At 43.5% G+C, this 25,625-nt stretch overlaps 1 protein-coding gene across 1 annotated transcript in view; it reads right to left on the reverse strand.

Moving 5' to 3' along the window:
- mtr (5-methyltetrahydrofolate-homocysteine methyltransferase) overlaps positions 1 to 25,625 on the reverse strand; it is a 75,617-nt gene that overhangs the window by 33,189 nt on the left and 16,803 nt on the right. The window contains 10 exon segments of the mRNA XM_078229595.1: positions 6,948 to 7,088; positions 7,350 to 7,466; positions 11,944 to 12,123; positions 13,882 to 14,067; positions 15,047 to 15,187; positions 16,119 to 16,231; positions 18,367 to 18,446; positions 21,334 to 21,401; positions 22,073 to 22,134; positions 23,137 to 23,237. Of these exon segments, the coding sequence (XP_078085721.1) occupies positions 6,948 to 7,088; positions 7,350 to 7,466; positions 11,944 to 12,123; positions 13,882 to 14,067; positions 15,047 to 15,187; positions 16,119 to 16,231; positions 18,367 to 18,446; positions 21,334 to 21,401; positions 22,073 to 22,134; positions 23,137 to 23,237 (1,189 nt within the window).

Genomic DNA, 25,625 nt, shown 5'->3' on the forward strand with positions numbered 1-25,625 from the left:
ACCCGAGGAAATAGTCTTTGAACGTTCACTCTATCTATCCCCTTCATCATTTTATACACCTCTATTAAGTCTCCCCTCAGCCTCCTCCGCTCCAGAGAGAACAGCCCTAGCTCCCTCAACCTTTCCTCATATGACCTACCCTCCAAACCAGGCAGCATCCTGGTAAATCTCCTCTGCACTCCTTCCAGCGCTTCCACATCCTTCCTATAGTGAGGTGACCAGAACTGCACACAATATTCCAAATGTGGTCTCACCAAGGTCCTGTACAGTTGCAGCATAACCCCACGGCTCTTAAACTCCAACCCCCTGTTAATAAAAGCTAACACACTATAGGCCTTCTTCACAGCTCTATCCACTTGACTGGCAACCTTTAGAGATCTGTGGATATGGACCCCAAGATCTCTCTGTTCCTCCACAGTCTTCAGAACCCTACCTTTGACCCTGTAATCCACATTTAAATTAGTCCTACCAAAATGAATCACCTCACATTTATCAGGGTTAAACTCCATTTGCCATTTTTCAGCCCAGCTTTGCATCCTATCTATGTCTCTTTGCAGCCTACAACAGCCCTCCACCTCATCCACTACTCCACCAATCTTGGTGTCATCAGCAAATTTACTGATCCACCCTTCAGCCCCCTCCTCTAAGTCATTAATAAAAATCACAAAGAGCAGAGGACCAAGCACTGATCCCTGCGGCACACCGCTAGCAACCTGCCTCCAATCCGAAAATTTTCCATCGACCACCACCCTCTGTCTTCGGTCAGACAGCCAGTTACCTATCCAATCGGCCAACTTTCCCTCTATCCCACACCTCACTTTCATCATAAGCCGACCATGGGGGACCTTATCAAACGCCTTACTAAAATCCATGTATATGACATCAACTGCCCTACCTTCATCAACACACTTAGTTACCTCCTCAAAAAATTCTATCAAATTTGTGAGGCACGACTTGCCCTTCACGAATCCGTGCTGACTATCTCGGATTAATCCGCATCTTTCTAAATGGTCGTAAATCCCATCCCTAAGGACCCTTTCCATCAATTTACCAACCACCGAAATAAGACTAACCGGTCTATAATTACCAGGGTCATTTCTATTCCCTTTCTTAAACAGAGGAACAACATTCGCCATTCTCCAGTCCTCTGGCACCATCCCCGTGGACAGCGAGGACCCAAAGATCAACGCCAAAGGCTCTGCAATCTCATCCCTTGCCTCCCAAAGAATCCTAGGATACATTTCATCAGGCCCAGGGGACTTATCGACCTTCAGTTTATTCAAAACTGCCAAGACATCCTCCCTCCGAACATCTATTTCCTCCAGCCTATTAGCCTGTAACACCTTCTCTTCCTCAAAAACATGGCCCCTCTCCTTGGTGAACACTGAAGAAAAGTATTCATTCATCACCTCGCCTATCTCTACTGACTCCATACACAAGTTCCCACTACTGTCCTTGACCGGCCCTAACCTCACCCTGGTCATTCTTTTATTCCTCACATAAGAGTAAAAAGCCTTGGGGTTTTCCTTGATCCGACCCGCCAAGGACTTCTCATGTCCCCTCCTAGCTCTCCTAAGCCCCTTTTTCAGCTCATTCCTTGCTAACTTGTAACCCTCAATCAAGCCATCTGAACCTTGTTTCCTCATCCCGACATAAGCTTCCCTCTTCCTTTTCACAAGACATTCCACCTCTTTTGTGAACCATGGTTCCCTCACTTGGCCATTTCCTCCCTGCCTGACAGGAACATACCTATCAAGGACATCCAGTATTTGTTCCTTGAAAAAATTCCACTTTTCATTAGTTCCTTTCTCTGACAGTTTCTGTTCCCAACTTATGCCCCCTAATTCTTGCCTAATCGCATCATAATTACCCCTCCCCCAATTGTAAACCTTGCCCTGCCGTACGGCCCTATCCCTCTCCATTGCAATAACAAAAGACACCGAATTGTGGTCACTATCTCCAAATTGCTCTCCCACAACCAAATCTAACACTTGGCCCGGTTCATTTCCCAGTACCAAATCCAATGTGGCCTCACCTCTAGTCGGCCCATCCACATATTGTGTCAGGAAACCCTCCCGCACACACTGCACAAAAACTGCCCCATCCAAACTATTTGACCTACAAAGGTTCCAATCAATATTTGGAAAGTTAAAGTCCCCCATGACAACTACCCTGTGACCCCCACACATATCCATAATCTGCTTAGCAATTTCTTCCTCCACATCTCTATTACTATTTGGGGGCCTATAGTAAACTCCTAACAACATGACCGCTCCTTTCCTATTTCTAACTTCAGCCCATATTACCTCAGTGTGCAGATCCCCCACGAAGTGCCTTTCCGCAGCCGTTAAACTATCCTTGATTAACAATGCCACTCCTCCACCTCTTTTACCAGCTTCCCTACACTTAGTGAAACATCTATACCCCGGAACGTCCAACAACCATTCCTGTCCTTGTTCTACCCACGTCTCCGTAATGGCCACAACATCGTAGTCCCAAGTACCAATCCACGCCCCAAGTTCATCTACCTTGTTCCGGATGCTCCTTGCATTGAAGTAGACACACTTCAACCCACCTTCCTGTCTACCAGTACCCACCCTTGACCCTGATACCTTCCCCAATACCTCACCACCCTCACTGACTTCTGGACTACAACTCCCTTTCCCACTCCCCTGACAAATTAGTTTAAACCCCCCTGAAGAGCCGTAACAAATTTCCCTCCGAGGATATTGGTGCCCCTCTGGTTCAGGTGCACCCCGTCCTGTTTGTACAGGTCCCACCTTCCCCAGAACGTGTTCCAATTATCCACGTATCTGAAACCCTCCCTCCTACACCATCCCTGCAACCACATATTTAACTGCACTCTCTCCCTGTTCCTCAACTCGCTATCACGTGGTACCGGCAACGTACCAGAGATGACCACATGTTTCGTCTTGGCTCTCAGCTTCCAGCCCAGCTCCAGAAATTCCTGCTTTAAATCCCCGTCCCTTCTCTTACCTATGTCATTGGTACCAATGTGCACCACGACTTGTGACTGTTTCCCCTCCCCCTTCAGAATCTGGAAAACACGGTCTGAGACATCACGGACCTTGGCATCCGGTAGGCAACATACCATCCGTGAGTCTCTTTTGCTGCCACAGAACCTCCTATCTATCCCTCTAACTAACGAGTCCCCAATAACTATCGCCCTCCCGCTCTCCCCCTTTCCCTCCCGAGCCACAGAGACGGACACAGTGCTGGAGATCCTCTCACTGCGGCTCCCCACTGGTATGTCATCCCCCTCAACCGTATCCAAAGCGGAATACTTGTTGCTAAGGGGAACGACCACCGGGGATCCCTGCACGGACTGCTTCGTCCCAGCCCCTCTCACCGTCACCCATCTGTTTTCAATCCTCGGAGTAACTGTATTCCTAAAGCTTGTGTCTATGGCCATCTCTGCGTCCCTGATGATCCTAAGTTCCTCCAACTCCAGCTCCAGTTCCCTAACACGGTTTTGGAGGAGCTGCAGATGGGTGCACTTCCCACAGGTGTAATCAGTAGGGACACTGTCGTCGTCCCTCACCTCGAACATAGTGCAAGAGGAACATTGCACTGCCTGCACACCCATCCCCTCGAGATACCTTGCCAGTACCAGGTAGAAAGTGCAAAAATGAATTCAACTCACCCCTGCTCGCCCTTTCTGCCTAAGCCCTGTGAGCCAAAGTCTTATAGCTCACACTCTGCTTCCCACACACTCCACTGCCCACTCCCGACGCTGCCCGCTGTATACTGCAGCCTACCTTTTATACTTCACGCGCTTAAAAAACCCTTCCCAGACTCCTTTGCTGCCCACTTCTAGTTTTCACTTTAAACTTGAAAAACTGCTGTTAAAGTAAAGGCCAAAAAAATACACACACTAGCTGACTAATTAAATAAATAAACAATTCAATTAATCCAATTAATCTCTTACCAGCACTGCTGCTTTCAAACACCCCTCTCAGCTTGCTCCAGTGAATCAATGAGGGGGAACCTCCCAGGTAACTGACTTTTAAAGTTAAAATAAAAACCCTTCCCAGACTCCTTTGCTGCCCACTTCTAGTTTTCACTTTAAACTTGAAAAACTGCTGTTAAAGTAAAGGCCAAAAAAATACACACACTAGCTGACTAATTAAATAAATAAACAATTCAATTAATCCAATTAATCTCTTACCAGCACTGCTGCTTTCAAACACCCCTCTCAGCTTGCTCCAGTGGATCAATGAGGGGGAACCTCCCAGGTAACTGACTTTTAAAGTTAAAATAAAAACCCTTCCCAGACTCCTTTGCTGCCCACTTCTAGTTTTCACTTTAAACTTGAAAAACTGCTGTTAAAGTAAAGGCCAAATAAATACACACACTAGCTGACTAATTAAATAAATACACAATTCAATTAATCCAATTAATCTCTTACCAGCACTGCTGCTTTCAAACACCCCTCTCAGCTTGCTCCAGTGGATCAATGCAATTTACTGACTCAAATTCTTTGGTCAGGACTATGAATGCATCAAAGAGTCCTTAGTGTTGATTCTCCACATTTCTCTTGATTTTGTCTAACAACAAAGACCATGGCCGTGATTCTCCCATCCCGTTGCGCTAATTTCTTAGTGGGCTTGGAGATTGCCGCATCGACCGATTCGCGGGGTTCGCACATGCTTCACCACCTCCCCCCCCACCCGCCAGATTTCCGGCGGCAAAGACAATTTACATGGTCATTCTAATCTCATTTGAATGTGATTAGCAGACTCAGGACTGAAATCTCCAGGCCTGCTAGCATCTATCCCACCCCCCACTCCGCCAGAGTGGTTTACTCCAGCGGGGATCACAGTAGCTCCCCACTATCGGGGAACTAGCGGCTCAACCCCGCTGGAGTGAAGGGGGGTGGGGAGGGCAAACACGGTCCCCAGAGAGTCAAGCAGCAGGGGGACCTTGGCACTGCCTACCAGGCATGGGACAGTGCCAACGGTGCGGTGCATATGGGGGCAGGGTCTGATGGGGACGGGGCCTAGGGGGCAATCAGTGGGGTTCGGGGGGTGGGTCCCAATGCCACTCTGCATAGGAACAGGTTCCGGGAATGGTCAGAGGGCCAGCAATTGGCCCTGGGGGGAGGGGGTGCTGGAGAGCCGGCATTGTGGGGGTCGCGGGGCTGGCCAGTGACTGAGCTGGCTAGCAATTGGGAGGCCACTGCACATGTGCTGATCTGAGCACTGATAGATCAGCGCATGCACAGTGGCCCGCTCAGTGCGCTGATTTCAGCCTCTCCAGTGGGAATATGCCCCGTCCCCTGAAATTTAATTACTTTTACATTGGTGGCCTCTGCAATGCACAGAGTGTGGGAGATTCTTCTCTGAACTCCCACTGAAAAAAACAGCATGAATTACTCCAGTTTTCAGGGGAATTCGACACTTAGAATTTTTTTGGGAGAATTCTGCCCCATGTCAGAAGTTCCTCTGGAAGGTCTAAAGCCGCATTGCCTCGCTGGGAGGATTTCCTCAGCCACAGGAAGTAGGCGATTCGTGAGAATACATGTCAAGATTTTCCTGCTATAGATGAGGGAAATATCTTGATAGTTTCCACAGCGTGATTTATCACTCTTCTTGAAGATAGCTACAAATGTCCCACTCCTGAAGTTGGTCTGGGAAATTCTTCTTCCTCCAAATCCATAAGGTGAGTGCATGAGGGCAAAAGCCCACCAACTTTGAAGACCTCAGCTGGAATATCATCATGGCCACAGGATATTGTTGTTTTTCATCCATTGATTGCTTGGTGCAGCTCTCTGATCGATGATGAGGATGGCAGTGAGGACTTCATTAAGACCAGAATAGAACTTTTAATTAACATCTTCATCGGAGTCCAGGGTTGGTGCATAAGCGCTGTTGGGGGTGACATATTGAATAGGCTGGAGTTTAGGTGAAGTGTCACAATTGGGGAATTTTGGCAGTGCATCCAAGATGCTATCCTGGGTGACAAAAAACCAACTCCATGGAGACAAGGGTTGCTGTTGATCAAAGACATTTCTCCCTTCTTATTAGTTTTGCTCCTTCGCAGCAAGACAGGTTTCACTGAGGGCAGAGGTGTCAACTTGGGAGTCTTGATCGCTCATGTGATACGATTGCAGTACTTCTTTCTTACGGTCGCTCTTGAGATTATGCACGAGTATTCCAACATTCCAAGTTGCAAAATTTTAAAGTTTTCTTTATTTCACCATCAAGTGATGATCCTGCAGGGCGTGGTTCCCCAGTTGGGGAAAGTGGGATAGCCTATTTTTAGGGTGCCTTTTCTAGCCCCTCCCATTTAGGGTGAGCAGAGGATATCCTGAAACTGCCCAAAGACACCTCTATTGAACACAGGTATTCAATAACCTTTATTACGTGTGTGCAAATTCTTGACAAGGGGCTACCAGGTTCATAGCCCTACTCCCACTGCCAATTCTCCATTGCCACAGGATTTGGCAAAAGAACCCTGGTGGAAGCTTGTATGTGGCTTTTTTTTGCTGTGATTGCCCTCATGATCTTGATGGGTTGGTGGTCTTGTTGTCATTTCAGGACCCACCAGAAGGAGCACCTGACAGCGTCACTCAAGGAATCATTGGACATGTGTTTCCATCATGTCAAGGTGACTATCTACAGAGGGCCTCCTCTTTTAAGGCCCTCCTAAAAAAAACACCGCTTTAACCAAGCATCAAGTCAGTCCATATATCCTCCTTTGGTTGTGTGCCAATTATTTTGTCTGTTTAAATTTCTTGGTACTGACTTTGTATTTTCTTCAGTGTCAAAGATATTATAAAGTATACAACAGCAACACAAACATCACAGATTGGTGATTTGTGGAAGATAAACCACTTTCATGGCAGCCCCAGTATCGTTCAATGGTTTATTTCTTACAACTAACAATTTCAATTAATAAATAATATTCTTGTTCAATGTCCTTACCTGTGCATATTGCAACAATTTCTCTGTAGCTGCAAGATTTTTGTTCCAGATCAAATTCTCACACAGCTCCAGAAGTTCTTTGTCTACGTCATCATAAACAGGTAACTTTCCTGCATTGACAATTCCCATATCCATCCCTGCCTAAGGAGAGATTTATAACAAATGTTGCAGCAAATGTGAAGTGAGAAATTGCTTCAAATGGAGTAAAAAGTACACTGACTTTCAACAAGTACATTACATACATTAATCACTATCCTATTAACAGTCCTAAGGTTTTATTGTAGAAGGTCAACTTCTAACCATATATCGCATTTAGAGATAGATATTCTTGATATTACTAGCCAAACTGATGGAATTAATGTACTTGAAAGAGTATCATTTGAAAAAAATATTTTCTTTAACCTTTATAGCATGGTACAGGAACACACTATGCAAGGCTTCACGGATTGCCTCCATTCCTCGAAATGCGAAGGACAAATTAGAAAGACCGCCACTTATTCTAGCACCTGGTAACTTTCTCTGCAATGAAAAAAAGGACAAACGATCAATGTAAGAAACAATGACTACAAATAGAGATGTGAAGAGAAGTGACGAACCAATTATAATGAAATGATGACACACTGTGAGCATATGATTTCTGAGTTGTGAGGGATGTCTTTGGACTGTTACTGTCTGAAGAAAATTATAAGTATAGGTTGAGGATGGCAAGATGATATGATGGAATGGATAGTCTAACATCATGGAAAAACACAATCTGCTTGTTTCGAGATTGAAAAGTACAGCATGCACAGGTCACCAGTTTCCACAAGGGATTAAAATGGGAAAGAGAAACCAATGGAATTAAGAATAAGACATCGAGAATAATCAATATGGTTATTTGGTACATCTCACATGCTAAACACAGGCACAAAGTTCATGAGCAAAGCCAATGTTGCCACACACATCGAAATAGTTAAATCTTGGCGTTAACACCAAATTGACTCACTTGATTTCAATGTAAGAGAGCGAAAGGTGGCGTTTTCCTCCAATGACTTTGTCATGAAGCCGGCCCATCAAATATGTCAGTGTTCAAATTTAATTTGCATTGACGGAACACTATCAAATATTATTCTTGTCAGTAAGATATTGAAGTACTACCATTCCCAGTAAAAGAACATTAAGTATGAACAGTACAAAATACAGTGACTAATCTGTAGTTTTGACAAAGTAGTAAGTTGTTTGTAACTTAGGAAATCTGAACAAAAAGATCAATCTCAGGTTTTGTCAGTTACTGTACAATTATCTGTGCTTCACCATTCCTTCCAATTCAGAGCTTCGCTCTGGGGACTCCAACAATACCCCCGTATAATGAACATGTAGGGTAAGTACAGCCCGGCTAACTAATTTTCTTGTCCTGTCTTTTGGAATGGCTTTGCTCTCCACGCAAATTTCCCACAGAAAACCAACAACTCTGAGGAGAAAATTATTGGTACACGCCCTTCTTTCATCAATTCATGGTCCAGGAAATGAGAGCTGTAAATACACTTTTTAAAACTTTGGGATGTGGGTTTTGCTGATTTTTATTGCATTTCCTAATTGCCCTTGCTAGGAATTTCAGGGGGCAGTTTAAGAGTCAACCACTTTGATGTGGGTCTGGAATCACACAAAGGCTAGATCAGGTAAGAACAGCAGTTTTCCTCTCCCAGAGAACACTGGCAAACCATACGACAATTCATTGGTTTCAATATCACAATTCATGAAACTTGCATTTTATGCCACATTTATTAATTAATTGAATTGAACATCCCCAGCTGTAGTGATGGGATTGGAACTCATGTCTCCAGAACATTAGTTCAGGTCTCTGGATTACTAGTTTAGTAACATTACCACAATGCTACTGACACATCGCGATCACATTACAAAAAAGTAATCACCTTTTATTTATCTAAAGCCATTGATAAACAATCTTGTAAGAACTTAATTTAGGACATTTAAAGCACTTTTACTTTTCCACGAATAAAAATCCAGTGTTGTAAAACTTACATCATACAAACCTATGTATCATCCGCCACTTTCAACTTCCATTCTTTTTTTTTACATTTTATCACAAAATACAACACCAGCAAGAGGGTCCAAAAAAGCTTTTAGAAACCAGGTGGGCGAGGCTTTGGTCCGTGCCCTCCTTTCCCCAGCTCCATCTCTCCCATGTTGCCATCCAGATCCCAAGGAAGCGAATCAGTATCCCTCAGCCAGACTCTCGATGCCCAGCTGTGTGACATCTCACCCACCCTGAAATGCCAACTTTCATCTTTCGTGCTGCTTCCTTCTGAAGGAACAGCCTTCTGTTAACCTGGCTTTTCCTCTGATGGGCTGGCTGATCTCAGTGGAAAATCCGACACATGGCACAGCAGTTCGTGCGTGGCTGAACCACATTCATGATTTTGCGGCAACCAGGACACTTTTTCCATTCTTTGGGTGTCGAGATATGTGTTGGGAATATGGACGCCATATGTGCAAGGTGATGACATTAGTCACCATCTTGCACATATGGGGGATTTTCACAGTAACTTCATTGCAGTGTTAATGTAAGTCTACTTGTGACAACTAATAAATAAACTTTAAAATCTTTAGTACAAAGCTCTGTGGTAATCTCAGCACATTAGTTGGTCAGCCTTTCACATTATTACTGCTGCCAGAACTCACTATCAGATGTCTTAAATTGGTGCAGCATCTCTAGTGGATTGGAGATGGAGCCAATGAATACGGCAGTGGATAACAAAAACCTCACCAAACTGCTGAAACAAGACAGAGATAATGGGGAAGGGCATACAAGTGTGCTGGAAGCCAAGGTAAGGCACAGGCAGAAATTCAGGTGAGAAAAGGATGATTGGGGTAGGAGAACCTTTAAAAGGACAACAGGTGCAGAGAAAATGTTTTTAGGAATTTTCTGGACCATTCAAGTTCATTTTTTTCTATTGACGCTTAAAACTTTCATGTGTCCTTGTGCTAATCATCATCAATTTTTTTTTGACCATAATGAAAAAGGTACCAGACAACATGATGCTTTTTGCCAAAGTGACTTGGACATGCAGGTTCATGTTTTCTAATGGTAGCCCTTCATTTTAAGGGTTTATTGCTGCAAATATTATCAATTTCCAAATAAAACAAAGAGAAACAGCAATTGTATGGCTTTGATACCCAATTAAACCTCTCATCATATCTTTAATGGTCATATCTCTTTCTCATGGTAGTAAACATCTAATCATTTGTCGGGGGAATTAATTCAGATCAGTTTTCTCTCATTGGCAAAAATGTGAACAGAAAGCTTGCAATTTCAAACTATATTATATATATAGTTATGGGGATAGGGCCTGGGTGGGATTGTGGTCAGTGCAGACTCGATGGGCCAAATGGCCTCCTTCTGCACTGTAGGATTCTGATTCCAGAGAGGTCCTATGTATGTGTCTCTGTTCAGACCTTAAACAAGACGAAAGGAAACAAGAACTGGGCTAGCAGCTAACAGAGGGCAGTTTAAATTTGTCATTAATACACAGCACTTCTGGAGAAAATGTGTAAAATCATTCAAAACACACATATTCTCAGAAAATCAGCTGTTCTTGGAAAACAGTTAACGGAAACAAATTTAAATTGACTAACTTTGCTCCACTTGAAATTTCATATAAAATGTTGTAATGAGCAATTTTAAATCTCAGGCAGCCAACCGTTGAGTGGATTGTCTAACTAATCAATGCAAACAGTGGGAGATTGCAGTTATATTTTGTGGGTGATCCGCATATGTGCATTTCATTGCAGCTTCCCAGGTCTGGGCTAATGAAATGCTGTGGGGCAGCCTGGTGGTGACCCAGTTGATTGAAGGGTAGACTGGAAGGAGTTTGATTGCTGAGAGCCAGAGAAGCCCAGAACGGCAGACGCCCATGTTATTCTTGTGAAAATCATTCCTATGCCCCTTGGTCCCACAAAAAACTTCTCCTTTCCTGGCCTACCCCTCTTTGCTCCCCTGTTTTACTGAGTAAAGAGTCCACTCCTTGCCCAGAAGAACCTCAGAATTTCATCAGTGACTTATGTCTGTCATAGGGCCTTATTTGCATATGCGCCAATCAGTTGAAGGGCTCCCATTAAAATTATTAGCTCAGCAGGAACCATTGTCCACGTGGATATTTGCTATTCCTTAGTTACTAGTGGGTGGAGAAACGTTAATATCGCCCCCATAATGTTCAGATTCTATGATCTGAAACAAGACAAACTGCAGCTCTTTCACAATCACAGTATTCTAAAAAAAGCATGAAGTTTTTTTTTATCTTTTAAAATCATTAGGTTTCTCGCCTAGACCTAGCAAATGTTGGTATGTGCAGCTGTAGGCTTCAGTGATTTATATTCCTATTTGCTTCAAAACTTTATCAGGATGTATTGTGTGGAACATGTCCACTCTTAAAGCTTCCCTTTAAATAATTATTTTCATTGTTATTCACTTACTGACTTTCTGCATAATCAGATCTCTCGTGAGGACAGGCGATGGCCTAGTGGTATTATTGCTAGACTATTAATCCAGAAAACTCAGCTACTGTTCTAGGAACCCAGGTTCGAATCTCGCCACGGCAGATGGTGGAACTTGAATTCAGTAAACAAAATCTGGAATTAAGAATCTACTGAAGACCACAAAACCATTGTCAATGGTCGGAAAAACTCAGTTGGTTCACTAATGTCATTCAGGGAAGGAAATCTGCCGTCCTTATCTGGTCTGGCCTACATGTGACTCCAGAGTCACAGCAATGACTTTCAAGTGCCTTCTGAACAAGGGCAACAAGGGATTGGCAAGAAATGCTGGTCAGCCAGCGATGCCCATGTCCCACAAATGAATAAAGAAAAAATCCTCTTCTGTAAAGAGATAAGATAACTCTTCAACAGCTCCATTTCATTACGCACTGATTTCAACTCCTCACTGTAGTTTTAAATATAAATATTAAATATAAATATAAAACTACATATATGCACTCACCTTAATAATTGAGGTGGCCTTGATAAAGTTTTCAGCATACAGATTATGCTCCTCCATTCCAGTTCCAATTGTCAGTATATTTGGATCAAATATTATATCATTAGGGTTAAATTTCACTTTGTTCACAAGCAGGTCATAAGCTCTGGTACATATTTCCACTTTATCTTTAGTCTCAGTTGCCTATCAAGAGAACACAAATCTCGGTACTGTTAACTTCACTTTGCTTAATCTGTAAATACTCTACTAGTAATCATGATATATCAACTTGTAACAATTCATTTATCTGGCTACAATTTCAGAATATGATCATACTGTAGTCACCAAGTTATGATTCTGAAAATTGCAATTCTTTTTATTCATAAAAAAATGTGGCAGTTTCATTCTCAAACTTACACTTCACATGTGGCACACTTATTGTTCAAAATTAACAATAGCTGCCTCACTTATGCCGTGGCTCAGTACAGTGTGATGGGTCACTTTACATGAAGAGGCTAAAACAAAAAACGAATGAGAATCCTAAAGAGCTATACTTAAATTCCTGGCCATAATGTTATATGTTCCATTAAAGATAGCCACATGTCGAATTGATGACTAACATTCTGATGCAACAGATCCATGGCATAAAATTTTCTGAGACACCGCACCACCTTTGCACGCAGGAGATTGTGGGCTGTAAACCAACGATCTTCTGGGAAACTGATCATTGCATGCAAGCTCCAGGTCCTGCCTCTCCCAGCCCCTGCTGGATAATCTTAATCATGGTCATAAATAAACTGAGCAATCAATCACTGTGACAGTCTAGTGTAGTAATGTGTTTTGCCAGTAGATGTCATCAGCTTACCAAGCATAAACTTAATGACCAGATTTTATAGTCCCATGCTGCAGATTTGCGGGGGGGGGGGGGGGGTTGTAAAATTCTCCAGGTGGCCTCCCTGCCACCCCCCACCTCTACTAACTTTCTACTGGGGTGGGCACCCTCACCCCATTTGAGGCCTGTAAGTGAACAATTAATGGCCACTTACTGCCAGACAATTTTTGCTTGTCCTCAATCGTGAGGGGGGGGGGGGGTGAACAGCTCCTTTGCTGACCCCTTTTCCACATCAGCCACCCCCAAGATCTGACACCCCAGGCGCTCCCTTGTCACCTGACCTTGCCATCACCCCTCTTCCCCCAGTGACCGCAGGCCTCTACTCCTGTCCCCACCATGAGACCCGCAAACTCACCCCTATCTTGGCTCCAAAATGAAGGATCTGGGGGGCTGCTTTGTTGTTGCAGCGGTGGCCACCACTCCTGGAGGCGCTAGGCCTGGGCCACGGATCTGCTGGCCAATCAGGTTGGCCGGCTGCTCTGTGAGGTAGAAGTTCCTCCTGAGTGAGAGGTGGAAACTTGCCTCCAGTCAATTAACATTCCCCAGAGCGTCAAATAGAGTCATAGAGGTTTACAGCATAGAAACAGGCCCTTCGGCCCAACTTGTCCATGCCGCCCTTTTTTATTAAAACCCCAAAGCTAGTCAATGGCTGCAAGGCAGACAACATCGACGGGAGCACATTCCTCACTGACTCTTCGAGTGGCAGGGTGGGCAAACCCCATCACCTCGAAAATCCTATCCCATATTCTGGCCACAAATGTTTTCACTGACTTCGGGAGGCGGGACATAAGTTCTCCACAATCTGTTCTTCTATTTGAACTGCTTGAATCCCGAACTGAGCTCCTGATAATTGGAAATGAACAGATTCCTTCTGGAACCGTGAAGGAAGATTGATGAATTGATTGTGTTATGAAGGGTTTCATCAACGTGTTTCCTTCGCATACAGTAGAAAATACAAACAAAACTAAATGATGATTACAATTCAATGTTGTTTAATAAATGAAGGACCGTTGGAGAATGCAGCAAGGAAATGCTAACCGTCCGTTTGCTCTTTATCCCAATTCTCTTACCTGCCCTTTCTCATCAAATGCCATTATTACAACAGCAGCCCCAAAACGTTGAATGATGCGTGCCTTTTCCAGAAAGTCTTCTTCACCTTCCTTCAAGCTGATGCTATTCACAATGCACTTGCCCTGGCAACACCTCAACCCCGCTTCAATCACAGTGAAATTGGAAGAATCAATGCACAATGGAACCTTCAATGGAAAAACAAGTACTTACTATTGACCCAAGTTGTTTAATTTTATAGTCACGGGACAGGATCATGGAATGGTTATAGTACAGGCGGCCATTTGGCTGATTGTGTCTGTGCTGGCTCTCTGCAAGGACAACTCATCTAGTCCCACCCCCATCTTTTCCCAGGTAGCCCTGCCAGTTGTTCCTCTTCTCATTATTACCCAATCCTCTTCTGAAAGTCACAGTTGAATTTCTCCCCAGCACCCAGTCAGGCAGTGTATTCCAGACCTAATCGCTTGCATCATAAAAAAGGATTTTCCTCATGTCGCCATTGCATCCTTTGCCAATTGCCATAAACCAGTGTCCTCTTTTTTTGATCCCTTCACCTGTGGGAACAGTTTCGCCCTCTCTACTCTGTCCAAAGCCTTCATGATTTTGAATTCCTCCATCAAACTTCCCCTCTCAATTTTCCCTCTTCCAAGGAGAACAGCCCCAGCTTCTCCAATTTATCCCTGTAACTGAAGTTCCTCACTCCTGGAACCATTCTCGCAAACCTTTTCTGCAATCTCACTAATTTCCTTCTTAAAGTGTGAGGCCCAGAACTAGTTGCAGTACTCTATCTGAGGCCGAATCAGTGTTTTATACAGGTGTTTTTATATCAAAACTTCCTTGCTTTTGTACTTTTATTTGCCCCTATTTTTAAAGCCCAGAATTCCATATGCTTTATGAACCGTATTCTCAACATACCCATCTTCAATGATTTGTGCACATATACCCCTTTTAAAATGATATATTTTGTATTACCTAGCCTCGTTCTGCTGACCAAAATGAATCACTTCACATTTCTCTGTTGTTAGCCCATTTTCCTTGCCTTTCTATCTCCTTTAAGGTTTACAGAACATGAGGTTCTGATCAACCACCTGTCTTTTTTCCTCATAATGTTCCTGCTCTACTGAATTTCTAGTGTATGTGTTGCCTTTAGGCAATTACTGTACTTACCTTGGCAATATCTGGTTCTGTTGCCACAAGGTTACAAAATCTGGTCATGGCACTCTTGCCATCTAACATTCCATCATCCATGTTGATGTCCAAGATTTGGGCTCCCATTTTCACTTGGGATTTTGCTACATTCAAGGCTTCCTATGTTTAGGATTTAACGACAGTTAACCAACTGATTAATCTTTAATATCTCATAGAAAATAACACAGCAACCCACTGGCTACCTTCAATCCTCTGTGACCTGCCAATGCTTTAGTTCCATGAGAAATGGCAAAATTCCTAAATACTGCACATTTTACTACATGGTGTTTAAAAATAAACATATTATTTTCCTCTCAAATGAGGAGGATATATTTTCGTACCTTTTGGTAGGAATCATAGGATCCCTATAGTGCAGAAGGAGGCCATTCAGCCATTGAGTCTGCACTGACCACAATCCCACCCAGGCCCTATCCCCGTAATCCCACGTATTTACCCTCTCATCCCCTGACACTAAGGGACAATTTAGCATGGCCAATCCATCTAACCTGCACATCTTTGGACTGTGGGAGGAAACTGGAGCACCCAGAGGAAACCCACACAGACAGTCACCTGAAGCCGGAATTGAACCCGGGTCCCTGGCGCTGTGAGGCAGCAGTGCTAACCATTGTGCCACCATGCCGCCCATTACAGTCGTGGACATCATAATCTTCAATTGCAGTCACACTGCCCGATATAATGCAACGCAATGTTTCCACAGTGTTATGAAAGCAGTAGCCTAGTTCTAACATCACGTCAAGTAGTGAGCACTACAGCCAGGTAGTGCAAGATGTCCTCCAGGAGGTTGTTCCCTGGTCCACCAGTTCTACATACACAAATGTAATAAACTCTCCCTCCTCCACCATCTGGGATGGATTCAACAGTAATCTATGCATCAGCCCAAAGTGGAATTTACATACGAACTTCCTCCTCCTCACATAAAAATGTTGATGTCTTGAACTTGAATTTCCTCAATTTTTGAGAAACTTTGGATTTATAGAAACTTGAAGAAAATTCAACAATTACAGTAATGAGAGACAAAAATGCACTTTACCTCATAATTACCTGCCATAATGAGTTTAGCAAAATTTTTAGATCCTGCCACATTACAACGTTCTCCAATGTTGATAAAATTGGTGTACGGTCCAACTCTGAAAGGTTCAAGACCTAAAAAAAAACAAATTAAAAGGGCAACTTGAATGTATCCAGAGGCATTGCAGAATGAAACAAATAGAGTAAAAGGTGGGAAAATAAAAATAATAGCTGCTACGTTTATTTGGTGTGCTGTACATCCTGAATCCAATGCATCTCAAATTGAATGCATTTCTTCAGAACTATGAAAAGTGAAACTAATTCATGTTGGGGCGGCATGGTGACAGAGTGGTTAGCATTGCTGCCTCACAGCATCAGAGACCCGGGTTCGATTCCCGGCTTGGGTCACTGTCTGTGTGGGGTCTGCCGTTCTCCCCGTGTCTGCGTGGGTTTCCTCTGGGTGCTCCGGTTTCCTCCCACAGTCTGAAAGACGTGCTGGTTAGGTGCATTGACCCGAACAGGCGTCGGAGTGTGGCAACTAGGGGAATTTCACAGTAACTTCATTGCAGAGCTAATGTAAGCCTTACTTGTGACGAATAAATAAACTTTAAACTTTTTAGTTTAGCTCAGTTGGTAGCATTCTTGCTTTTAGGTATGCAGATTGTAAGCTCAAGCACCAAACTATGAGGATGCTTTTAGCTTCTGTCAGGATTGAAGCAGGTTGGTGGGCATGTCACCCAGTCATGCAGAAGTCCAGGATTTCCTGCATACTGCAGAGTCGGGACAGAATCTTCGGCTGACAAAATAGTTACAGGGGTTGGAACCATTTTTGGGTTCCCCGCCCCGCATGCGTCTGCAATGTGACTCTGGCAGGATCTCCTGGGAGGTAGTCTTCTAACTGGCTGCTTCTGCATCCTCTGTCCATTTAAGGAGAGGGGGATATCTGAAGTTACCAATCTGCAGCTCTGGATGACTGGCAGCCCCACCAGGAAAGGTAGGCGCTAATGAAGCAGAACGGCAAGTGCAAGCGCACCTTAAAATGGAGAGGCCCTCGGCAGCACGTTCAAGATGCTGAAATTAAGAGGCCCATACCAAGTATGGCCATTGAGCAGAATTCTGCCTACTTTCATCCCCACTGCTCTATCATTGTGCATGGGTGGCATTGCTTGCTCCACCAAATGTTGCCCTGCTGTTGAAAGGCCATCGCAACAGAGCTACCAGGCTGTGCATTCAGCACAGGATCTGTTCTGACAACATCTTGTAGGGCCTCCTCACCACCTACCGCACCTACATTGGGCATTTAATGGCCGAAGTGGCTATCCACATTACTGCTGTTCACCCACTTTCAGATTAGCTCAAAACTGGAACACATCGCCGAGCTGACCCAACAGCCTAATTTCCACTTTTATTCCCTGTCTTGCCTCCAAATGATTGAGAAGATTCCACCTACACAAGTGCAACTTTTGGCCTTAACAGATTCACTGCCCAGAAGTAAGCCTGATTGATGGGTTTGGTTTCCAGTCAGACATGACTATTCCAGAGGAAGTTGCGAGAACAAGTGGTCCAGTCTTGATGCCAGGAGTGATCCACTCCTGCTGGGGAGTGCTTATATGGGGATGGGGGTTCTGATGTTGGAGTGAGCTTGGTTTGCTGAGAGAAAGCATTTCTGCTCTTGCTGGCCCACAAGAAGTGCAGTAAAGGCATTTGTCTTTTGCTGAGGCTGTCCATACCGCAATACAACTGCCGTGATTCCTTGAAGTTATATCTACAGCTTCCAGTCTCATTAACATATTAAAATCCCAACCTGCCTCCTGGGAACAGGTTGATTGCCCACCCCTTGTTTTGCCCCATCAAAATCTGGAAGTCAGCGGATTGGAACAAGCTTCCCAATGTGCTCAGAATGTTTGCCCATTTAACACCTTCTTGAAATGCAGGTGCCCTCTGAACATTTCTGAAGTTGATAAATATAAGTGTAACCATTGCTGCCAATGTGGAATCCTGGGCCCCTCGTCTCCAACACTGTCTTCATGGGGTAAGGAATATTCAGCCCATTATTATAGTAAGTGTACAGGTACCTGAAGGCAAACTTCAGTCCCTAACCTAAATCTTAATAACAATTTTATATTTTCTGAATTGGTCTAATTCTTTAATCACCCAAAGAAAAGGTTGACCCTTATGTATACCTGACTCTCCAGATATGGCACAAAATGAATGGGACACTGATAGGTTAGTATTTAGATATAAGCAAACCGACCTGGTTGTCTATTTACCTGACAGTAATAGGAAGTCGCCAAAAACAGAATGAGGAGGAATTCTAGGTTTACATTTTTGGACTGCTTCTGCTATTGCCCTAAAAATACAACAAGATATAGAACATTTAACAAATAATAAGAATAATTCACAATTACATAGTATTACAAAGTATTTACAGCAGAGATATGGGCCAATGTCACTGCTCGTACTCCACACAAGCTTCCTCCCACCTTTCTTCATCAAACCCCCATCAACATTTTCCTCTATTCCTTTCTCCATCATATCTTTATCTAGCTTCCCTTTAAATACATCTATTTATTTACTTCAATTACTCCTTGTGGTAGTGAGTTCCCATTCTAACTGAGCTCTGGGTAAAGAACTTTCTCCTGAATTTTGTAATGGATTTTTTTTAGTGATGATCTTGTATGGATGATCTTTGGGTCTGGTCTCCCTTGCAAGTGGAAACATTTTTCTGACATCCACTCGACCGCACCCTTCATAAAGTTAAAGCCCTCCAACAGCTCCCTCTTCTGTCTTCTCTTTTCTTGAGAAAAGTGCTCAAAGCTGGTTCAATCATTCTTGGTATCATCCTATAAAATCTTTTTTGCATCTTTTCCAGTGCTTCGATAATAGAGATCAGAACTGTTCACAATAATCAAAGTCTGGTCCAACCAAGGTTCAGAATAACCTTAACATAACTTCTCCAATGATCAATCCTCTCCAGAAATGGAACTCTGTTTACTATTTTATGGCCTTATTACACCATATCACTACTTTTAGTGAGTTTGGTATCTGTATTTTGGAATCCCTCTGTTCATCCTCCCAACATTATTACTCATTTTCTAAGGTATATATGGCCTTCTTATTCTCCCTGACAAAATGTACCATCAGTTTGCATTCTTCCATCTGTGACAGATGATGGGAATGCAGCCTCAAAACTTTGGTGAGGTCGGATTATCTGCTGCACTCCATCCTTTTGATGGTTCAACAAGATTCTGGAAAGCCAAAATCTACCACAAGTGCCACACATGAAGTTGTCTCTTGCGAGCAGTGTGGGATAATCTCTGTTTACATCCTGCTTACAGGGTTCGTATCTGCTTTGGATCTTCCGAAACCACATGTTGCGGCAGTGGCAAACCCCTGTCCATAGCCAGTGTCGCCATTTGCACTGATCAGCAGCTACAATTTCCAAATTGTCATAATTGATGTTGCAGGTTTTCATGTCTCTTTTGACAGTATCATTGAATCGGAGCTTTGGATGCCCTGCTGGTATCTTGGCTTGGGCTACCTTTTGGTATGGTATTTCCCTGGGAAGCAGCCATCTTCCATCCTATGCACATGCCTAAGCCAGCGAAGTCTTCTTTGCCTGATTAGCACTAGCAAATGTAGCACCTCACACTTAACCAACATTAATTTGGCAATTACATGTTCATTTTGTAAGTTTATTGATGCTCTCTTCATTTTTTGCAGTCTTCTTCTATTAACTACTCCCCAAATTTGGTGCTGATCCAAAATTTGAAATTGCCCTTCTGTTTCCAGAGTCCAAATTGTTTATGTAAATAGCAAATGACACTGGTCCCAGCATCAATCCTTGTGGAACAGCATTTCCTGCTTCTTTTTAGTTTAATTATCTTTAAATCTCACTCTTGGTTTTCTGCTTTGTAGGCAGCTTGCTATCCATTCTATCTTCATCCAGCAGTAAGGATACTTCAGTTGCAAGCAATAAAAGAATTAACTACACAAAGTAAAGCAAAGAAAAAGGTTTAATAAAGAAACTTCATTTCACCAATACTCATGCCACACAAGCTCCCCACAATTCCCATCTGCTTTCTATTTATACCGGGTCAGCTAACCACATCATTTTGCCATTGGTTACATTGTCTAGCAGGTCAGCTGACCCTCACAGCGTGTTACCATTGGTTACATTATAACATGCTATTTGTCCCCTGATTCCATGCATTCTGACGACCTTAGTCATAATCCACATTTAGTATCTTAATGAAAGCATTTGAAAATCCAAATAATACATTAATCTCATTACACTAGTCTAACCTTTCTAAGCCTCCTCCTTTGAATTTAATAAAGCCAGTCATGCATGACCCCTCTTGAATCTCGTACTATTCTTCATACTTTCAGTATCTAGATGTTTTCTATTCAGTAAAGGATTCCATTATCTTTCCAACCGCCAATGTGAGTCTCGTTGGTCTATAGTCCCCTGCATTTGTTCAATCTCCCTTTTCAATTATAGGAATGATATCAGCTGTCTGCAGCCTCTTGCATTATTCCGTTTTCTGAGATTTTATATGTATGTAATAGTGCCTCTGCTATTTCTTCCTTCCTTTTTATACACGCATATGCAATCCACCCTCTTTCAAGTTTGTTTACCAATTATCTCTCCTGTTCCTATCTTAAATAGTTTTATACATTTTTGATATTCTCTTCCAATTTCATGCTCACCAAATACTGAAGCAAGTAATTATTCAATATTTCTGTCAACTGCACACTCAAAACTAATACATGGATGCAATGAAGGCAAAATGAAGTTACTCAAATTGTGTGGAAAACAGCAGCGGCACAATGGTTAGCCCTGCTGCCTCACAGCGCCAGGGACTGGGTGCTCCAGTTTCCTCCAACAGTCCAAATACGTGCAGGTTAGGTGGATTGGCCAGGCAAAATTGTCACTTAATGTCAGGGGAATTAGCAGAGTAAATGCGTGGGGTGACGAGGATAAAGCCTGGATGGGATTGTTGTCGGTGCAGGCTCGATGGGCCGAATGGCCACCTTCTGCACTGTAAGGATTCTATGATTTACAAACTACATTGCCCCAGGTTCTGCTTTCTTTTCCACCTCACAAGTAGCTTCAAAAAAATTTGACTAAATAGAAACATGTTTCCACTCAGAAATTTGTATTTCATCCTATGCAGTTCATGACTATAAAAATTGCTTTGTGAACTGTTTTCAACAAACTGGAATTGAATAATTACCGGATGTGAGCTGGAGTTGTTCCACAGCACCCCCCAACAATGTTTACTAGCCCATCCATGGCAAATTCCTGTGAAAACAAGACCCCATCATGACAAACTAAGCAGAGCTACAATTATAGATCCAACTGTTTTCACTAAAATTACTACTGAACCTTAAAAAATATACATCAATCAACATTGGCTTCTGCTACCAGCACTTGCATGCCTCGTTATTGAAAGCATAAAGGATTTGAACATAAACCCTATTTTGGACAATGGGCTACCTGAGGTTCACATTTGACTAATTTAAAGTTGACTACTGTAATTCAAGATAATAAATTACAATCGCAAACTGCCTGTATGGAGGACCTTCTGTCCTCATATCATCAGATGCATGGATGCTGAATTGGAAGTTGCACTGGATAAACGGAGGTAAAAGAGGTGTGCTCTTTTTGACATCAAAAGGTAACCTGCTAACAGAGTGACAGCTGTCGCCAGCACCCTGAGATCCTGGTTTCGACTGCAGAAGATGGCAGACTTGGAAAAGATGCAATGGTATTGCTACAAAACAGCTTCCTATGCCAAGTAGTCATCTCAAATATATATGGCATAAAGTGTTCCTCATATCCAGTTATTCTTTGTCTGAAATTTCCTGACGACTATTTAGGCTCATACATTAAAAACAGCCATTTAAGCTGCGTTGGTTCATCTAATCATACACAACTGAGTTAGAAGTTAAACTTCAAGTGATGAACAGTACCTTCAGGTGTCTTGCAGTAATTTCAGGGGTTTCATCATAGCCCCCCAATGTGTTGGGAAGACCTAAAGTTAAAAAAAAAATACAATGTTTGATCCTTAACATTAATTTTGAGCTAGATTTTTCTTTAATTAGTTAGCTGAAAGAAAGATATCACTGATGGGTCTCTCATCCAAGGACTATTTTTCCACCAGTCTTCATAGGCACAATGGATGGTGAATTTGTTAACGTCAGGAAGTTTAGAAAGGGAAAAAGGAAATCTTAGCAAGCACAGATTCTGGATCTGTGGACAAGAGAGGACCGTCACTCCCATTGTTGCAATCTAGATCAGCGTCATATGTTGTTTCCCCTGAACTAACCTCCTCTTCCGAGCCCAGCCAATGTTCTTCCCTGGTCTCCTCTCCTGAGGACATTGTTTAATTTCTCTGGTGGGGGGTTCACAAGTACCAGTCTCCAATATGGCAATTAAGGATTTGAAAAACGCATGATCTATGCTGACATTTCAGTATTGTCAAAGGTGCAATACAAACATTCCAATTAGGAGCAGGAGTAGGCCACTCGGCCCTTTATGCCTGCTCCGCCATTCACTAAGATCATGGCTGATTTGATTTTAACCTTAACTCCATGTCGGGCCTACCCCTATAACCTTTCACCTCCTTGCTCATCAAGAATCTACCTACCTCTGCCTTAAAAATATTCAAAGGTTCTGCTTCCATTGCATTTTGAAGAGGAGAGTTCCAAAGATTCATGATCCTCAGAGAAAAATAAATTCTCCTAATCTTTGTCTTAAATGGGCAACCCCTTACTTTTAAACAGTGACCCCTAGTTCTAAATTCTCTCACCGGAGGAAACATCTCTTCCATATCCACCCTGAACTGCAATGGTTTAAGAAGGCAGCTTACCACCACCTCCTCAACAGCAGTTAGGGATGGACAGCAAATGTTGGCCTAGCCATCAACAGCCAGATCCCAAGAATGAATAAAAAACAAAAATCATCTATAATTTACTAAATGCTATCCTATTTTTTATCTCTCATGAACTATACATAAAAAACACAAGGTACTGACCGGCATTAGGGTAGCATAAAACATAGGCAGTTGTGCTTTTTCCAATTGCTTCTATGAATGGCCTCATTTCCATAGCTCCCAAAGCACAATTTAATCCAATGCTAAAAGAAAACATATGCCACATTACTATAAAAAATTGTTCATTGTTTGAACAAGAACAGTTTAAAGAAAAGAGCAATGTACTCATTGTCTGTTAGATTGTCTGAGTTAGATGTGGAGTTCACTTTCTGGCTTTGCTTTGTCTTCGCCATAAGCCATCAGGTGGGCAACTGTAAAACTATTTCAAGAGGCTGGATTTTACTTGCCCCACCAAGCATCTTTTCGACAGAGTAAGAGGTGAGGCATATAAAATAGAACAGGTGGGTAGCCCACCACCTCCCTACACACCCCCAAGCTGACCCCCATGATATGCTAGGCGGGTGGGTGTCAAATTGGGCAGCCCGCCTGCCATACAAGTCATTAAAGGTCAATTAGGCTTGTTAGAAGGCCTATTGACCTGAATAATACACTGCCCATGCATAATATGACTGGCATAGACAGACTGGCAGGCTCTTTTAAATGCTTAGATAAAAATACTTGGGAAGGAAGGTGGGGCACATTCATTTAAGGCTGCCCTGTGCTCATCGGGGCATACCAACCTGCCCCAAAAGATGTCACCCCTCCCCCCACTTCCTTCCATACCACCCATCCTCCTCCCCTTCCCTGAGCTCTCAGCTCCCTTCCTGCTCTAAAACCCCGAGACTTACCTTTCTGGGGGGCCAGCTATGATTTTCTTCGTCCTCTTTGCGACAACCCTGGCAGCACCCACTAATAAGCTCTGTTGCTGCTGGGACTGCTGGAACTACCAGTCAACCAGATTGGCCAGCAGCTCCTGAGGGTGGGCCTTCCTCCCACTGAGGGTATGAATCCCACACTCTACCAATTTAGCCCACAGCCAGCGTGTTATGGCTGGGGGAAGGATTGTTCCAGTAATGTCAGCTTCCAGCCAACTTTTCTTTGGGATAGGGCACAAGAATGAGTAAAATGCAGCTTAACTTTGCAGACTAGGCAGCTCACAACAAAAGCCTGGAGCGCGCCAACAGTCTTGACTGCACAGATAACAATAATGTAATTTGTGCAATTCTTCTGTTGTGTTATTCTGCTGAGACTTTAATCCCCAGAATGCAAATAACATCAGTACTCATCCATACTTTGAGCATTTACAGGAAAGATAGGGTCCTAATAGCATCTTCATTTCAACAGTCAAGACTTTGATTTTAAATTCTAGTGGTGTCTGTAGAATTTGTCTGGATTTTGGCGTAACCTGCAAGCAGTTTGAAATCGTTATCTGCAGTTAAACTCTGAATGTCAAAAAGATGCAGTAAAATATTCCACGTCTTTCAACGCTAAATACAAATGGAATCATCGTGTGCAGCACTATAACTCGTAGGATACAAGCCCCCATGTGAATCTCTTCACAAATACCATGGTACTCATTTGATTCAGCATCGCTTCATGTTGACTGATCTGTCTTGATTTCAGCAAATATGAATTATGAGAAAGAGCAGGCTTTTCTGTCCTCTTCATCCCTGAGGATCAAATTGCCCCTGCTCAACTTGATGGCCTTGCTTCGCTGCTAGCTCAGGCTGCCTGGCAATGGTATGGCCTTGCCCTCGCCTGCTCAGCCCTGGCCCGGGGGTGTCAGGTCACCCCTGCAGCTGCTCCCCTTAATGACCTAAGCTTGCTGGATACCTGGTCTGGCTATGCTCTCACCTTCGTTGGTCTGGTTGCCCAATCCTCCTCACTCTCAGCCCTGGCCTCTGATCGAGTCGCCCTGTTGCTCCCTGGAAACTACATCAATGTCTACCTGGCCCTCGCACCTCCTGACTGCTCACCTCTCGCTTGGGTGGCCGGGCCTTGAGCCTCGTCAACCGCGTGTGCTCTTGGCTGGCTGCCTGGCTTCACGCAACCCCCACCCCGCCCACAGATACAACCACTCTTTTGCCTTTCCTCGCCCCTCCCAATCAATGTGATGCAGGACATTCTTGAAATCTGTATATAGGGTTTCCTCTCCATAATCCCGTTCCAAATATGTGGCTTGGAATATATGAAGGCCATTTTCTGTCACTGATTTGCGTTTTCTATCTATGATAGTCAGAGAAAACCACAAAGTTATCACGGTAGCACAGTGGGGGCGGCATGGTAGCACAGTGGTTAGCACTGCTGCTTCACAGCTCCAGGGACCTGGGTTCGATTCCCGGCTCATGTCGCTGTCTGTGTGGAGTTTGCACATTCTCCCTGTGTCTGCGTGGGTTTCCTCCGGGTGCTCCGGTTTCCTCCCACAGTCCAAAGATGTGCAGGCTAGGTTGATTGGCCATTCTAAATTGCCCCTTAGTGTCCCGGGATGCATAGGTTAGAGGGGTTAGTGGGTAAACATGTAGGGATATGTGGATAAGGCCTGGGTGGGATTGTGGTTGGTGCAGACTCGATGGGCCAAATGGCCTCTTTCT

Source organism: Mustelus asterias, chromosome 15 (assembly GCF_964213995.1).
Source record: "Mustelus asterias chromosome 15, sMusAst1.hap1.1, whole genome shotgun sequence".
NCBI lineage: Eukaryota > Metazoa > Chordata > Chondrichthyes > Carcharhiniformes > Triakidae > Mustelus > Mustelus asterias.